We start from the raw sequence: 19,357 nt of genomic DNA on the forward strand, positions 1-19,357 counted from the left end.
ACGTTTATCTGTGCGGTGATTGCTGCAGGCGCCTGCTCTTAGTGCGGAGGAAGTCAGTTTAAGAAGTGTAGTGACTAACGACTGGGTCGGGGAACACTTAACACAAAGTATTTGATGTGCTGCATTAACTTGTGACGGGGTTTGAGAAAATCTAGTAAATTAAACATTGATTTTAGGATGAAGTTTAGTTTACAACATTCTACTTTAATTATAAAATAAACTATGAGAATAAAGTGGAAATGTCGACTTTAATCTTGACATAGTCAACATGTCGAATTTATTCTCGACATATAGTTTGTTTTTTTCTTCCGTGTCCATATTTTTTTTTCTTCATCATGGCCCTAATGCGCTTCCATAGGGCTATACCACAAACAGCATTATAAATGCAAGTTGCAGTTTTTATTATTTATGTATATAGCTTAGCTTGAAGCAAGGTCCATATTAATGCAGTTTGCCTAAATGATGGTACAGTTGGTAAGATGTCATCACCAAGTTGCACTTGTTTTATTTTATTTTAATTTGGTGAATACTGTGTAATGCACCTGGGCTTGAAGCCTTGAAGTAATGGTGCAGCTATCAGTAATACTATTATGTATTTTATTGTTATTATTTATTAGTTTAAATATTATGCAGTTTAATGATGGTAAAATTGTTTAAAAAGTCACTTAAACGTGTCAGTGGACAGAGATTGTTAACAACTGAAAGTGTAGTTGGTTTACAAAAAATATTTACTATTTATTCCTTTTCTAAGACGTGTTCAGTGCAATCCAACTTTTGACAAACACCTCTGGATATTTTACTAAGTCTAAATGCCTCTTTGGATGGTTGAAAATATGTTGTCAAAATCATAGTTTAAGCTTTTGCAAAATTTGTTCAATTAAAGGTTCTATATTTTGACTGCATCTGTCATGCAATGTGATTCCTTCTCTTTAGTGCCACCCCCTTGAAAACTATTACTTTATGGGGCCATGCAAACCTGGATTAATACTTTTGTGCACATTAAAATGTCTTTTTGTACGATGTACAATTCTCATAACAGTCTAATAGGTTATTCTTAGCCAGTCTACTACAGTAATTGCAGTGGAAAATGTGGTTAACATCCATTCATGCATGGGGAAAAAAATACCGTCTAATACCGTGAAACCGGCAGAACTTAGAAAAATACTGTGATATAGAATTTTGGTCATACCGCCCACCTCTAGTTTTGAGCAGCATTTGCTGATCATTTCTTAAACTTACCAAGGCACTGTAACAGTTTATGATGGAGATTCAGTGTATTTAATTGTGATATCCTAACTGGTTAAATACACACACAACTAGTATTATTGTTCAAATGCAGAAATAATTGTTTTGTCATTGAAGTCAATCACTTGTTAATTATAATTTATTTTTAGCAAAATGCTCCCTTATTTATTTATGCTACATATTTGCCTTTATGTTGCCCACATTGCCCTCTGCCAAGATTTTCCACTTCACACTTCCAGCCACAGTGACAACCCCTTTGATAATGTTGCAGATTCCTTTGACTGGTGCAGACACAGAGCAGCCAGACCCTTCTCGCAGCAGAAGTCCATAAAAGAAGTGAAAAATTTAGAGCCCCAAAGAAGTATAGGAGGCTCTAATTTTCATAGAGTTGTGTATGGCAAAGCAGAATACAAAATGAGTAAATAGAGAACACTTGAACACACACATCCACATTCACACTTTAGAAATAACCTACTGATTTACAGTGTGATGTTACTTTTTTTTGGTATTTGGTACACTGTATTAATCCCTGAGTGGAAATAATCTTTTTGCATGACCCTTGGGGGGTCAGAGTACAGAGTCAGCCATTGTTCAACACCTCTGCTGCAATTTTCAGGTTAAGGACTTTATGTGATGCAGCTTCACAAAAAGATAATGTATTTTCGTAGAACAACTCTAAAAACATTAATAATTCTTCCTGTAACATCTTACATTTTCATCTAGCTCGTCATAAGACTTGGCTTTAATGAACCATCTACCAAAATAAGAACTGCTTCAAAACATTACAAATGAAAAATGAGTGCACAGTTCTTTTAATTATGAATAAATGTTTTGGGTGGATTGAACTGTTTTGGTAATGTATATTGGCTGTATAAATTAAATTATTTCTAATTATAACATAAATCTGAAATTTACTTCTGTCTAGTATATCCAGTGTTTGATGAGAAAAATGCTTTCATGCTTTGATGTCAATTCATATGGATGCCATGACTCATGCTAAGCTGCTGTTCATGCAAATTTATTGAACTGGATAACAGTCAGCACCTCATCACACTATTTTGAACACAAGTTCACGTCACAGCTGAGTTGTTTAGAATCTTCTCCAATCAAGTTACAAATTTTGGGTGTTATGCCCAGTACCCACCAGTGCCATTTGAGAATGTCATAAGAATTGACTTTTTAGTGCTAAGCCAATACCAAAATGGCGAAAATGTTTATAGTATGAACTAGGGATGGACAAAATGTCCTATAAATAATCTTGCAATATTTTAGGCTATTTCATGATACACAGTATCTCAATATTTTGAAATCTCCTCTAAAGCACTTTATAAATGCTTGATTTAATACTTTGATTCATACAGTCGCACCAATATGATGATTATAGTAGTCTTTGCAGTCTGCAAAATATGTCTGCATTAAATCATTCTTGTTTGTATTCATTAGTGGTTTCTATTGAACCAATTTTAAACTTTTATGCAAAACAAGGAAATCACAACCAAGTTAAATTTACCAAAATAGTATTTATTCAAATCTGGTAATACCACAAACAAACATTTCAAAACAGCAGAAAGTGCACTTTTTGCGCATAATGTTAGTGTCAACAAGTCGGTTCAATTTGTTGTATAGTGGGTCCCCAGCTCCCATTAAAGGCCAGTTTTTTAAATAATCACCGCGCTCGTGGCTTAGCGAGGGGTCGTGGTGGTTGTGTGGCTGCAGCAGTTCTCAGGGCGATTTGTGATGTGGGCGTTTCTCACCTAAGTGCACAGGTGAGAGACTGCCCGCATCCGTGATTGTTCCTGGGACTGCTAATTTGCTGCAGCTGCTATGCCCTCTCGATAAGTAGAAGCGCAAGTCGGCTATGAACGGGAAAGAAGAAAAAGAAAAGGAAAGAAAGAAGAGAACGGGAGGTTGCAAGAGAAGGCAGGAAGCAGGTGAAGAGAGCTGGTGTGAGGAAGGAGAGCGAGCGAGCGAGCAAGGGCAGGCTCGAGTGAGAGAAAGCAGGCAGCTGGGAAGTGAGCCCACAAGGGGAGTGTTTGGCTGACACTCAGTGGGGCTGAAGGAAGCGGTCGCTCCAGCTGAGTGATTTTAGGAGCTGGAGTGACCAGTAGAGGAGATGACTGACCGTTGAAAGGAGCGGGAGTCGAGGAGGCTTTGGGATGGTTTAGCCCCAGCGTGAGCGCCTTGGCTGCTGGGGAAATAACCCAAGTCTTGGTCCGGTTTGGAGCCCGACGTAGCCAGGGATCGGAGGGCTACCGGACCAGAGTGAAAGGCAGCTGTTCCTGCAGGTAGACGACTCTCCTGTTGAGTAGCTGGGGAGCCGCCATGGTAAAAGACGACACCGGGCTTTGTGTTTTTAAAGGATTGCTTCCTGTGCTATTTTACCTCGTTGTTTTTAGAAGATTTTTCCATTTGTTTTTTAACCTCCACTTTTCACTTCTGGTATTATTGGATTATTTATTTATTGAAGACTATTTTGTAGACACTGCACTTTATTTATTTGAACACTGTTTAATAAAAGCACCTTGCACTTTTGCACCATCCCCTTACTATGTTGTGCCTCACTGCTAAGCTCATCGGTAACATTACCGACAGTGTAGGGTTCAAGGTCTCCCGGACAGATGATGGGAGCATGCAGCGAACCCGCATCGTCACAGACATACAGTGGTATCTTGAGATACGAGTGCCCCAACGTACGAGTTTTTTGAGATACGAGCCGTCACTAGGTTGATTTTTTTGCCTTGAGTTACGAGCCAAAATTCGAAATACGAGCCATCAAAGAGCTTGTCGCTGCATATTCCGAGGAAATGACGATGGAGGAGTTGACAGAACTACAAACACGGCAACACACGGAGGTTATGCAGGAGATCGGTATCGTGGAGGAGGTTGTCTTTTAAAGAGAGAGAAAGGAAGTGTTTGCAATGTGGGAAAAAGATTTGAACTTTAAAGAAAAAAAACACCCTGAAAAAGTTACAACTGTTCATGCAGCGGCGCTATTTAATGACACTTGTCTATCACTTGACTTTGTTGAAAAGAAACACCAGTTGCAACTGATTGTGCAACGGCGCTATTTAATGACACTTGCCTAACACTTGACTTTATTGTAAAGAAACACCAGTTGCAACTGATCGTGCAGCGGTGCTATTTAATGATTGACTTTATTGAAAAGAAACACCAGTTGCAACTGATTGTGCAACGGCGCTATTTAATGACACTTGCCTAACACTTGACTTTATTGTAAAGAAACACCAGTTGCAACTGATCGTGCAGCGGTGCTATTTAATGACACTTGCCTAACACTTGACTTTATTGAAAAGAAACACCATTTGCAACTGATCGTGCAGTGGCGCTATTTAATGACACTTGTCTAACTCATTTCAGAAGCATTCTAAAGGGGAGGACTAAACAAAGCTCTTTGGACAGGTTTCTATTGAAACCAGGGCCGGATTAAGAGCTTTGGGGGCCCGTAGCACATTTCAAATTTGGGGGCCCTTTTGGTCTGCATCATCTGAAGTTTAGATTCTGAACAGTTCAAACCGGACTAAATAATTATTTTACTCTTGATTATAATAAGAATCTTGTAATATTTATGTGAATTTTATGTATTGGGCCCCTAAAGTTTTGTTGTGTAAGAAATTTACAGTTTAAAAACGTAAAGAAAATATTTTTAAAGACCAGTTTTTCAATGCTACACTTTTTCATTAAATATTGGGTCCACCATTTGGGGGCCCCCAAAATTGCGGGGCCCGTAGCATATGCTACATGTGCCTATTGGTTAATCCGGCACTGATTGAAACGCCTGGAGAATGAAAGTGACGAAAGCGTGGCAAAAAGAAAAAAACTAGTGAAGAAGAAAATTAAGTTAAGCAGAAGTGAAAGAAAAAACATTACAATATGCTAATCGGCTTCGCCAACATCTATTTATTTCTTTAGATTCTCTTTTATGTATTAGGTTTTATTTTGTTTGTATACAATATTTGTTCATTATAAATACATTTTTCTTAAGTTGAAAACATTTAACAAAAAAATGGGGTGGATTTTTGGGGGCTGGCACGAATTAATCTCATTTCAATTAATTTCAATGGGGAAAATTGATTTGAGATACAAGCATTTTGACTTATGAGCTCGGTCCCGGAACGAATTAAACTTGTATCTCAAGTTATCACTGTATGTTTCTTTTCAACAGTTATGTTGTGCTTTTTTTTTTTTTTCTTTTTCAGAACCAATTTGCTCACCTTCGTCATCCGATCTCAGCAAAAAAATCACTCTTGCACTTTTTTTTTTTGCTCTTTCCAGACTCTCACCCTTTAAATCCACATCGAACCTGTATGCATAACATGCCTGCCCATCCAGACCATTCTCTTATGTGAATGCAAGTGTGTGTGACGTATATATATGAGTTGTTTTTTCCAGAGGGATCTAGGGAGAGGGCTGCAAAAGTGTAAAGTTTAACTGCATCTTACAATCAGAGCTGTATTTCCATGGTACAGTCATGCACATTCCAGGAGAGAGCTACAGCAGCTTCCTTTCCTGTTTCCTGGATTTTGGCAAAGGATAAAAGGACATTCACAGGCTCTGAAAGCATGAATGACTGTATATGGGCTGTTGTGGATGAGGTGATACATGACGACAAAATTAAGTGTAACATCTGCTATTAAAAATATACCCCCTCATACAATTCAAATATTCGCAGGGTTGAAATTCTTACTATGTTTTTGAAACACTGTTCGAAGACCCGAAGAAAGTTCATGCCTATAACAGTAGATGAGTCCACAGACAAAACTGATGCTGCACAATTGTGCATATACAGTATGTCTGTTTTTTTGATGGCAAATGTTTCCAAGAGAAACTGCTGAGCTTAAAGCCGTTATAAGCGCACACACACCTGGTGAGAAAGTCTTTGACAAAATTTCAGCTTTTTCCAAAGGCAGTGATCTGGATATGAAGTGTGTGTGCATGGTTATGGGATGGACCTCCATCCATGGCGGAAATAGCAAGTGGTTTTGGTAGCACGATGGTTCGCTATTGCATTTCAAATGATCTAATTGAATTGCATTGTGCATCAACTGTGGATGCGAGCACTGGTTAGAAAACGGACGGATGCTTGGATTGGTGGACATTTGTAGAAGTGCTTATTACAATGAAAAAAATGAATGTGAAGCATTCATTAAATTATTGGGGGCCAGATTGGACACTAATAGTGATTAATCTGATTATCTTTTCATCTCCTCTTATAAAGGCGTGACAATACAGGTTAAACAATTGCACCTTATTTGAAGGATGTCATTATTGTGCTCTCAAAGCACACACAAATCAATTTCTAAACTAATTCCATAATAGAGTAAAAGCAAGAAAGTGAGCCTATTTTTTTTTTAAACAAGATGTTATGATTCCTGCACTTGCACCCTGGAAATTCCATCTGCGCAAGCACAAAACTCTCTATACTGGTTTTCCTTTCAATATGTGTTGATGCAATGCTATATATTTTTATATGTAGTTTCTCATGTATATTATTATTATTATTGTGCCTTATGAAGTAATTTGACTAGTTGAGGTCACTCATGAGCATAATACTTTCTTGGTACTACTGATACTGTATATAAAAAACTGGCACCATTATGCTTTCAAAACTTTGGCATAGAATTAATATTGGTTCTCTTGACACCCCTAGTAAAACTACATATAAAAATGACACGTAATGCTAGACTTCTGCAATAATTAGTACATTTCAAAAAGAATAACAAAAGTAATGTCTGAAAATCCTTTGTGTTCAATGAATTTCAGTGCACGATTGCCGGAATCATGTTTATCATTTAAAAAAAAAGACAAAACATTCATTATGGAGTTAGCTCAGAAATAGATTTTGTGATTGCTTTGAGAGAGCACAATGTCACTGATTAGATGTAAGTGAATGTGTTTTATCATTTTAGATGATTAGTGAGATAGAGCACTTCTTAATCCCATATCCTACACTGCTATGATAAAGAAACGGAGGCTTTGAATTTTTTCTCTGAATGTTCATCTACAGTTATCCGACTGAGCGTCTATCCTTTTCCAATGTACCGTCAAGTTCATTCATATTGGACTGCTAGATGTAGAAGTACCCGGCATAAAGGTAATGCTAGAAACGAAATCGCCATTTGGCTTGTCTTCACTGGTGATGAAATGTGCCGCTCCATTTGTTAATACAAAAAGAAAATTTTGTGTTTCGATGCTTTGAAGCAAGAAGCATATCTTTCTAGCACTACAACATGTACTGTTTTAACAGAAGTGATGTACAGTTATAGCAATACAGACAAAACAGCATACTGATTACATATCTACAAATGTTAAAATTTGTATCATTCATTTGGTTTTTGAAGATAAACTAATGTTTGTTAGTATTAACTAGGGCTGGGAATCAAAAAAAAATTAATTGCATCATTGTATGTATGTAATCGCAATTAATAGCATCTTATATTAAAACGTAATTATAAAATAAGTACATAAATCAAATAAATAACATTGAATCACAAAAATAATGTAGAATCAATACAATGGATTTTAAAAAATTTAATAGCATAATTAAACTTAAACAATAAGCCAAAACCTGAACTTTTAACAAAATACCACTTTGAGGAAGTATAGCCTGAATTTGAATGCCTTCCTGAAAAGCATGTTGAAAAGAAGGCATTAAGAAAATGAAACCAATGTATTATAAGCACCTGCAAAAATAACAAGAAAATCTTGTGTGGTCAAATTGGCATAGTATATAAAACACAGACAAAGCAAAACTAAACAATCAAAACGAATGTAGACTTTGAATACACTGCTAAAGGCTGATTTAAATTAAAGTACAAGAGTCTCCTAAATGGGCATACATTAAAACTTGTGTTAAAACTCTTAAGTACTATCCTCAAATGTTCATCACCATCAACGACTTGATAATTATACTCTATACAAGTGTGTTTTGTCTGGTACTCTGTAGAAATAATAGTGTAGTGCACCTGGTTCCAGACCTGAGAATAACACACTTCTCAGGTGGTAGAGACCTGTCTGAGAAGGATGAGTCTACCTGGAGATGGCTGTTTAGAGACATGGCACTTAGAAAGCACTTAAGCAACCAGGAGATGTGTCGGTGGGTCCGTCTGTCTGGGTGCATGTTCGCCAGAGACTCTCACACAGCCGAAGGACAGTGGGCATACGAGATGCCTCTGACCTTGGGTCAATGGAGTGAAACAGAGAGAGGACCTCCTGTGTGAGTGGGCAAGGGGACAAAGCAGCTAGAAAATGCGTCCAAAGTTACTCGCAAAGTGCTGTGTCTGCAAACCCCAGTCTCCAGACTCATTTCTTTCAAAGCATCTCTGGTCGTCCCAACCCTTCTGACAAATGAGCATGCATACGACATTTAATGCTTTTTAATTTTTTTTTAGTTGGTAGAGTCGTGGTGTGCCTTGGGGTTTTTTTTTTTGGATTACTAAAAGTATGCCACCACAGGAAACAAGGCTGGAAAACACTGCTCTACACCTTTGCTTCTGGAACACAAAAAAATTCTCTCTGGCAGCTGTCTTGCCTATAAACTGACACTGTTTATTACTTGAGTAGTTATGTTGCATTCTTTGCATAAATTAGTGAAGATACTGCAAACTGGAATAATGGATAGGGATAATCATTACACTTCTGTTTTGTAGAATTTTGACATTACTGTATATTAGGGCAGTCAGCACAGCAAGTTAACCTGAAAGACTGGTGTGTCAAGTACAGAGGTACTACACTTTTTTTGGTTTTACTGCCACTCAAAGATAATGTATTTTGCACTTAGGTGTATGACATTGATTCGATCTTCTTACAGAAAAGTGAAATGGGGGGGGGGGGGACACAATTTTTATCATCCTAATTTTTCTCTAGCATTGCCCCAGAAAGCCAAACCTCCCCCCCCAACCCCCTTTCCTCCCACTGCCCTGCATCTATATCAGTGTGTATAAATCAAGAAAATGAACAGCAATATTATGAGGAGATCACTTCATTGCCTGCCCTGGATGCGACAGTATTTTTTAATGCATTAAACTAGCCACATTAATCACAAACCTTAACGTGTTAACGTTCCTAGGCCTAGAATTAACCCAACCATGTGACGTACGTAGTGAAACCACATGTAGTATGCCATATATCTGAATGTATGTTGGCGAATGTAATGTGCCCTCTCAGTTAAAATTAATTGAATACAAGTAATATCATTTCAGTAAATTTCCTAATTCTGGATTTGTACACAGGCTAAGCAATAACAAAATCTGATCACTCATGTGAGATACTTTGAAACCCGGACAACAAAGGCTGTTTCTAACAAGAGTTCTTTAATAATGGATAAATGTAAAACTGGCAAGTCTGATTTCACACATGAAGCCTTGAAGTTGGAACCAACATAAACAAGGGACAGATTTGGACAATTAAAGCCTTGGGTGTTTGTGACATTTGTAATTATATCAGTTTGACTCCTCCATTTAGTAGTATTCTTTTTCTTTTTTTACCAGCTAATAATGTAAAAATAAGCACTTGTTGTTTTAGTAATATCCAATAGTGGTATTTTCAAACTAGATTTTAAAATCCGTAGTGTTACAAAAACAGCTTTTAAAGAGTTTGTTTAAAATATCCTGAATTATTTTGGAATTCACAAATGCATGGGCACAGAAATAATAATTGATTTTTTTTTTGAAATTTTAGTTGATTTTTAAATTTCAGTCTTTTCAGATACAGGTGAGAGAATGTCAGATAATCGAATCAGAAATTGCACATAGTAAGATAAATCATTTTGTCTATTATGATGCAATTCTTTATAAACCCCATGCTGAAATCCCTCTATAACACCCACCCCCTGTTGTTATGGTGGGAGAATCCCCATATCAGTCACACATTATAATCAGGTCTTGCATTTTAATTTGATATTAATGATGGCCAATACTAGTTTACTTTAATAATAGACAATACTTAATTATATACCACTATTTTAAATTTGCTGTTACATTTAGTGCTTATATTACATAAAAAAGCACAATATTGAGTAATGGAGTTACTTTTAGTTAAAAAGTTAGAGAAGAGATTTCTGTTTTTTGTTCTGGTATTGAAATATGTTTTGAGTAGCGAAGAATTTAATTGGTATTAATATCAACTACAAAAACTCTGGTATTGTGGCATCCTCACTGCCATTAGTACAACTCTTCTACACCTTTGTGTTCATTGTAATCATTTTAATATTCATCTGTATAATTGATTGTCAAAATATTCTTTTGTTTCAGCCCTATTCTAAAGCAAAACCAAGAAACTCAATTAGCTTTGTTCTGTATCTTGCTTGTATTTTTATTCCATCCCTTAATTCTTAGTGCTGCTTTATATGAAAGGTATGTCATATCATAGATGATGTCTGCTAGGATCATAGATTTTCTAATATGGTTTATATTAAGCAAATTAGGCAACTAAATATTTAAGTATTTTTGTAAATCCCATCAAACTGTTTTATAGAGAATGCATTTGTAAATTTGACATTTTTTGTTCAAAATTCAATACACATCACACTTTTGTCCAAGTTTTTGGACATTGAAATCTATTTTATTTATCATGTTTTTCTATTGAACTTAAGTAGAGAACATCTAATGATTAAGTGTTATAGGTACTAGTACAAGGGGTTATGGATTTTAAACCTACTTTTTTTTTTCAACAGGCAGGCAGAGGCCCTGAAGGCTGATATGACTGGTAAGTTCTTAAACTTTCCAATATCTCATAGAGATTTCATTACTGAAAAGATGCAGTGTACCACATCCTTTCTTGCATTCAATCTACAATATAGTAAGTCAATGTTATTGGCACGCTTGCATTTTAGATAAATCATATACAATATCCTTAGAACTAATGGGAAATCAGTATATTTTCTTAGGATGTTCAAAGTTATACAACAAGAACTGTCTGTTCATCTTGCTGCTTTTTCACAGAAGAAAACGAAAGTGAGTGGGCAGTTTTAAAGGCACCCATCCTTAATGCTTTATGGCAATGGTAACAGCCACCACATGTTTCTTCTAACCATCTTGCAGGTTTTTAATCGTTATTTCTTGCACTCTTCAGTTCAAATTGGATGTCACTTGTGCATTTTTGCTAGAATACTTTTAAAACCTGAAGATTTCAGATCTTTTCAAAGGTTTTTAATAGGGTTGAGATTAGAACTCCTTGCCAAACTCCTTGTTTTTCATCATTCTTTTTAGTCTTTGGTCATTGAGCTGCTGGAGGACCCATGATCTTTAACCCATACCTAATTTTCTGATACTGAGCAGCCTATGTAGCTCTAAAATGCCCTGGTGAAAATTCTAATTTCATGAGTCCTTTAATAAGGTTAAACCCTCAGCACAAGAGTTGCCTAGCCAGCACATCATCATTATGGAACCTCCATCATATTTAAGTACGTATATAAGTAGTATGTACATTTCTTTATAAGCTTCATTTCATTGCTTTTAAACAGTTGATCTAAATTGCATTGTTCTCTAGGTAGGTTTCAGCAAAGATCACTTTTGCCTTTTTATGTTTATTTTTCAACATTTCTACCCCTCCTGGTCCTCATCAAAAGGTTGACATATTGTATGTAATAAAAGTAAAGTGCAAGGGTGTCAATAATACTGACCAAGGCTAATTACACAGTTTTCTTATCCTCAGGTTCATGATTGTTACTTTTTTTTTTTTTTAAATATTTATTTTATTAATTTTCATTGTAATCATTCCATACAAACAGATCAATTTATAACCCAACAAATTTGAAAACAAATCAAACCCCACCCCTGAGAAGGAGAGCTTAGCTAAAGGAAAATTTCTTTAAGCTTTTTAATAAGGCAACATTAGACAAAAGAAGGGGAGAAGTAAATATCTATATAAATAAGAGATGGAGAAGGGAGTTAAATGCAATAATAGTTATTTCTCTTATTCTAAAATAATATTGATTAAATCCTGCCATGTTTTGAAAAAATTTTGTACAGATCCTCTAACTGAAAATTTGATTTTTTCCAATTTCAAATAATATAAAACATCGGTTTCCCACTGACTTATAAGAGGAGAATTAGGATTCTTCCAATTTAACAAAATAAGTCTGCGTGCCAAGAGTGTAGTGAATGCAATCACCGTTTGCTTGTCCTTCTCCAATTCCAGTCCATCTGGAAGGACACCAAACACAGCTGTTAGTGGGTTAGGAGGGATTGTGATACTAAGGCTGTCTGAGAGGCACTTAAAAATTTTGGTCCAAAATGATGTTAGTTTGGTGCAGGCCCAGAACATGTGACCCAGTGAGGCAGGAGCTTGGTTGCAGCGCTCGCAGGTTTTTATCCTGGCCTGGAAACATTTTGGACAGTTTTAAGCGAGACAGATGAGCTCGATATATAATTTTTAGTTGAATGATTCTATGCTTTGCGCATATAGAACTCGAGTGAATTCTCTGCTTTGCTACCTTCCACTCCTTTTCTGATATATTGATTAAGAGATGTTCTTCCCAATGTCCTCTTGGGTCTTTGAAAGGTAGGGACTCTAATAAGATTTTATATATTGCGGAAATAGTGTTTGTTTCCTCGGAATTGAGCAGTATTTTTTCCAGCATTGTGGAGGGTGCAAGGTGGGGGAAATCGGGCAATTTCTGTTTAACAAAATTTCTAATTTGAAGATAGTAAAAGAAATGTGTAGCTGGGAGGTTAAATTTTGAACGTAATTGTTCAAAAGATGTAAATATGTTGTCTATATAAAGATCTCTGAGCATTTTAATCCCAAAACTTTTCCAGGTATTAAAAACTGGATATACTTGCGAAGGTTGAAAGAGGTGGTTCCCTTGCAGAGGTGCCACTGATAAAAGATTTTCCATCTTAAAATGCTTCCTAATTTGGTTCCATATTCTGAGTGAGTAAAGCACAATTGGGTTATTAGTATATTTGCGATAACTTTCATTTATTGGAGAGCAGAGCAGGGAATATAAAGAAGTACTACAGGATTTTACTTCTATTGCAGACCAAGCCTGGGTATGTGCATTTATTTGTGTCCAGGTTTTTATGGCTTGTATGTTTGCTGCCCAGTAATATAACTGAAAATTAGGTAAAGCCATGCCACCTTCTGCCTGAGGTCTTTGTAGGGTCGCTCTTCGGATACGTGGGTGTTTTGAGTTCCAAATGAATGAGGTTATTATTGAATCTAACTGTTTAAAAAACGATTTATTGATATATATTGAAATGTTTTGAAATAAAAAGAGAAGTTTAGGAAGGATATTCATCTTAACAATGTTAATTCTTCCGGCTAGAGTGAGATGAAGGGTTGACCATCTATGCAAGTCTTGCTTAATTTTTTCCATACAGACGCCAAAATTTTGTTGATAAAGAGCTTTATGTTTACTTGTGATATTTACCCCTAGGTATTTAAACTGATCTGCTATGGTAAAAGGTAGGGTGTCTAATCTAATATTATATGCTTGTGAGTTCACTGGAAAGAGTATACTTTTATTCAGATTAATTCTAAGACCAGATATCTTTTGAAATTCTGTTAGTGCTGTTAAAACAGCAGGGACAGTGTTTTCTGGGTCCGATATATATAAGACCATATCATCTGCATATAGAGAAATTTTCTGTTCCAGTCCTTCTCTGACAGTCCCCTTTATCTGATAAGAATTTCGGCAGTGAACCGCCAGTGGTTCAATAGCGATTGCAAACAACAGTGGCGACAAGGGACATCCTTGTCTGGTACCACGTTCTAGTTTAAAGTAGTCTGAGCAAATTTTATTAATACAAACTGAAGCTTCTGGACTGGTATACAGTAGTTTGATCCAAGCACAAATATTCGGGCCAAACCCAAATTTCTCCAATGCAGTGAAAAGGTAATTCCATTTGATCATGTCAAATGCCTTTTCTGCGTCTAATGATAGTAATATCTCTGGGGTGTTTGATTTTGCTGGTGAATATATAACATTAAACAAGCGTCGGAGATTTGAAGATAGATTTCGGCCTTTAATAAATCCAGTTTGATCTTGTGATATTAGCGAGGGCAGCACTTTCTCCATCCTTCTAGCTAGGATTTTTGAGAGTATCTTAACATCATTATTCAGGAGTGAAATTGGTCTATATGATGCACATTGTAACAAGTCCTTATTTTGTTTAGGAAAGACGGTGATTAATGCTTGTCGAAATGTTTGAGGTAGTATTTGGTGGTCTTTAGCTTCTGTAAATGTTACCAATAAGAGTGGAGCTAGCTGAGTGGAGAATTTCTTATAAAACTCTACGGGGTAACCATCAGGGCCTGACGATTTCCCGCTTTGTAGTGACTTTATAGCGTCTAGTAATTCTGTTAGCGTTAGAGGTTTATCCAGTTCCTCAGCACTTAAAGCATCTATTTGTGGTATTTGTGAATTATCCAGAAATGCATTAGATTGCGTGTTGTCTTCTTTGGGCTCAGTGGAATATAAAGACTTCTAGTAATCTGTAAATGTGTGCATTATTTTATTATGGTCGATGATTTCTTCTCCATTCTTGTTGGTGATTACTGGTATTGCATTGTGAACTTCTTGTTTATGAATTTGTTGAGCTAAAAGCTTATTAGCTTTTTCTCCGTGTTCATAGTAATGCTGTCTAGACTTATAAATAAGTTGTTCAGTTTCTTTAGTTGTTAAGATGTTAAGTTCTGTATGCAGGGCCTGCCTTTTCCTGTGAAGAGCTTCACTTGGACGCCTGGCTTGTTCTTCATCTATTCTAGTAATTTCATTTCTTAGCTCTGACACTTTCTTGGTTTCTAATTTATTTCTATGGGAAAGATATGAAATAATCTGGCCTCTTAAGAAGGCCTTTAGAGTTTCCCGGAGTGTTCCTGCAGAAACCTCTGTGGACGTGTTTGTCTCTAGGAAGAAGCTGATTTGTTTGGATATAAATTCTGTGCAGTTCTCGTCTGCCAATAAAAGAGGGTTAAGACGCCATCTGCGAGGTGAGTATGAGGGGCTTATTGATTTTAGCTCCAAGACTAGAGGGGCATGGTCAGAGATAACAATTGTGTCATATTTGCATGTTTTAATTGTAGGCAGGAAATTATTATCTATAAAAAAATAATCAATTCTTGAGTAGCTATAATGCACTGGTGAGTAGAACGAATATGTTCTTGAGTTTGGGTTAAGAAACCTCCAGGGGTCTGATAAGTTGTGATCATTTAAAAACTGTGTAATTATCTTTGCAGATTGTGACTTTTTAAAATATACTATAAAAATTGCTTCTAGTTCACGTTGCAGTTAGTAAATAGATTGTATGAGATTTGACTATTTTTTTAGTGGCTTGTTTACACCGTTAGCAAGTATGTAAGTGTTATATATAATGTAATCTTGTATATAGGTTAGGGCTGGGCAATATAGAAAAAAATCTTATCACAATGATTTTTTCATATCAGTCGATTTTGATATATATCACAATATAAGTCAAATCACAATATCTGTCAAGCTTAAAGGTTCCTTTTTACTCTTAAAGTGTGACGTGAAGATATCATAAGGTGAATTTTGTTTAAATTATTTATTTTCTGTATGAAGTAGAACATGACAAATGGACTGTAGAACGTTATACAACTGTATTTCAAATAAATAAAATATTTATATGTAATAAACTGAAATCTTAATTCTGTTCAGTCAAAAGCTTCAAGTGTTACAGGAGAATACAAGCAAAATGCACAACTAAATTCTTTGGTCAATTCCAAATAAATAGGCAATTCAACTTTAAAGTCTACATTCTAACAAGTTAAAAGCTTTTAAGTTTTACAGGAGAACACAGTAAATATGTTGGTCATTTCCAAATAAATAAAATTAAAATCTTATCTCTAAAATCTTAAACCTAAAAATAAAATTTTAAAGCTTTCAACTTTTACAACAGAACAAAAAATCATTTCTTTTGTCAGTACCAAATAAAGTAAATAAGTAAATCTCAAAAAAACCTATCTCTATACTGTCTCCTTTCCTTTGTATAGATTCAAACTGTATTAAGTGATTGAGAAACAAACCCACAAATAAATAGACAAACTTTCTGTATGTTTCCTCAGTATAAATTCAAGCGGCTTTCGAATGTAAACAAAGGAGAACATAAAGAAAACTGACATCAGTTGTTGTCAGGTTATGCTCCACGGCAAAAAAAGGCACAAGATTTTCCCAATAATGCAGTAAAGTCTGTAAAGTCAGCATTGTGTGTGCTCTATAGGATGGCACTACTTCAGATGGTACAAAAGATTTAGTGATATTACCTGTCTCTGTGGTAACATGCTTTGGACACAATTTGCAGTGTCCGCTACTTGCTTCTTGTCAGACTTTAAATAGCCAAAATATCTCCACACTACCAAATTCCTTGGACCCTTCTGTTCAACAATTTCCTTGTCTTTTGAGCCTTGGGCTATGTCCGTCGGTGTGTCTTCTTTGGTAACATTGATTTTTTTTTTTTCTTTCAGTTTTTGTTAATATATTCTTTTGTCATTTTCTTTTATCTCGCTTACACTCCTGACGTACTACATTATCCCAAACATTTACATATGTTCTGTTGTCAGCTACTACTCCTACGCACAGTGCTGTGTGAGTCAACATAACCTGTTGTGACTATCACTCTATTCCAGCTGCATGATTGGTTTGGTGTGGCACTGTTCTCATTATCATTGGCTTTTTGTGTTGTCTGTCAAAGCATGGATGGAATAATTTCAACCTATATTGTATCAACCATGTCTTATATTTCTATTGAGGAAAAGTTATTTTTTGAGAATTGTCTATCGTTTTATTGCCCAGCCCTAATATAGTTATACTATTTTGTATGCTCTTAGACGTTTATGATGCTCTCTTATTCAGTGAGTAGTTTTTAAATTTCATACATCATGCCAGTGTTCGCTACATAAGAAAATTAATGTGTAAATGAGGTCCCAAAATAATATTTAATTCGTGTAAAGCTTATTTCATATTAGACAACTTTTCCAGCAATTTTTCAGTCCTGGCCTTCATTTACATATTTCTTAGCCAGTCTTAGGCTCACTCCCATGAAGCCAGTCAACTATGTGATGTACCCAATGACTGAGACCAACTAGTCTGCAACTGGCTAGTATATAAAATCAAACGGGTTTGATTTTCTCTTTGGTGAAGGGGGTGGGCTCTTTACATGCGAGGGCTGAGAACCAGTTAGAGTTTAGTGTGTAGTACAATGCATAGAATTTAGTGACGAAGAAGGAGGAACAAATTAGGATCCTCACAAATAGAAGAATAGCTCATCTGTCAGTACATAAAAGAAGAGGTATCAATGTGAAGGGTCCATTATGCAGCACGTGAGCTGTGGACTTCACTAACATATTTACATACCATAACAGAGTGGAAAAAGAAATAAAGAACAGAGATTGCTGCTGAACCCACTGCAGCTGTTAACACATCATACATTACTGCTCTGTCAGACAGCATGCCGTTGGTTGTTAGAAAAAGAGGTGAGCACAATTGCAGTGTAAGATAGGCACTCATTCATTAAATGTGGCGTGATCTGCAATTTTCAGTTTTGCAATTTGATGATGTGCAGCATCAAGATCCGTAACTGTGATCAGCAAATCTGACATATTCCATGACAGTTGTGTAATTTGACATTGTTTTAACTTTCTGTTAATGCATATTACAGTTCCTTTAGTACATTCATAGCTGTTTGACTCCAAAATCAAGTTCTTAGTTTCTTTCCTGTAAACATGAAGCAATATAATTTATATATTTAGCTTCTATACTATAAATGTCTAGATTAGATTATATACGCTTATTAATCCCATAGGGAAGTTCATAATGGGTGTAATGTTTTTATCCTTTTGCTGAGCTGTACCTATTTATTTACTTGTGTCTTTCCTGAATGTCATTTATGCAATGGAAATAGTATTTGGTTTAGCTTGGGAGCCCAGTTCTGGTCTGGGAAAGCTACAGTGGCTACAAGATTTCACTGCAGCCAAATTCTTAATAAAACCCTGGTTTATGTCTTTTGCCAAACTCTCTTTAATTGTTTTATGTATCTTCATATTACAATACGTAAAACACAGTTTAATCAAATTACAACCAATTCAACATTTCAGAAAGGATGTAGTAGACCATAATCAACACTTAACACCGCACCACTTTCCAGTCTTGGAATAAGCCAATAATGAGACAGTTCTTCATGTATAATAAAACATCGGAATAACAATGGAACAGTATCTCAGGCATATAGCCCTATTTTACAACAATAATAATAGATTAATCTTTATATTTAGTGAAATTCTGAAGAAGCTTTGTGGCGGTCCTTGCAGGAAAGTTTGATCTAGTTTTATGTAAGAAATTGCATTCCCACGTAATTGTGGAGATTTGGATGAGATTCATCTAGTTGAACAAGATAAACAAATGCATTGAGAATGTAATGTTTATGACTTTTTTAGTTTTCATTTTATTTTTATGCAGATTATGTAATGATTAGTATTGGCCTGAGAAATTCGCGTTTTTCACTTGGATATGCTTTGTTTGCCCTTGACCTTGTTCACCGAATATTTTCCTGGGAATTTGCCTTGTGGCCAGTTTCAACAAACATTGTTTTCCCAGTGCCCCATGATGCTTTGTAAGGCCAGAGTGACATCACAGACTTGTAGCAGCTATGCATAGACATATCACGCGTGCATATTCCGTCTCCTTACATTTAATGTAACTACCGAATCTGCTTCACATGTGTAATGTCACTTCCTAATGTGTAGTCCAGCTGGATGTGCACCCCACATACGTTTAAATATTTAAAAACAAAACAAAGAAAAAAGTATTTTAATTTGTAGAACTAAGCTGAACATAGTGGAGAATATTATGGTTATTGCCATCGAATATGTAATACTGATCCCTCTGCGTTCACTTGCTTGCCATTGTACCCCATGGCTAATTGGGAATGTGCATGTATAATTAGCCATATGCCACAGTTAAGAGTCAAAACAAGCGTTAAAGAAGCCGTCACTTCCTCTTCCATTGTGTGAAAATAAAAGATTTATTACTATTTACAGGGTGTTTTCATCTTCTTGATGGAAGATAAAAGTGAGAAGTTGTTGTCTCCAGGGAGCTATTAGGAGTTTTAAAATCTAGACGCGTCAGTACACCCTC

The 19,357-nt window shown here is 35.9% G+C and overlaps 1 protein-coding gene across 2 annotated transcripts in view; it reads left to right on the forward strand.

Moving 5' to 3' along the window:
* Positions 1-19,357, forward strand: part of smg7 (SMG7 nonsense mediated mRNA decay factor) — a 117,446-nt gene that overhangs the window by 33,813 nt on the left and 64,276 nt on the right. For both annotated transcript variants that reach the window (XM_028811344.2, XM_028811345.2), the window contains exon 2: positions 10,937-10,968. In XM_028811344.2, the coding sequence (XP_028667177.1) occupies positions 10,937-10,968 (32 nt within the window). The remainder of the gene's footprint in view (positions 1-10,936; positions 10,969-19,357) is intronic.

This window comes from Erpetoichthys calabaricus, chromosome 10 (genome assembly GCF_900747795.2).
Source record: "Erpetoichthys calabaricus chromosome 10, fErpCal1.3, whole genome shotgun sequence".
In the NCBI taxonomy this organism is placed as follows: Eukaryota; Metazoa; Chordata; class Cladistia; order Polypteriformes; family Polypteridae; genus Erpetoichthys; species Erpetoichthys calabaricus.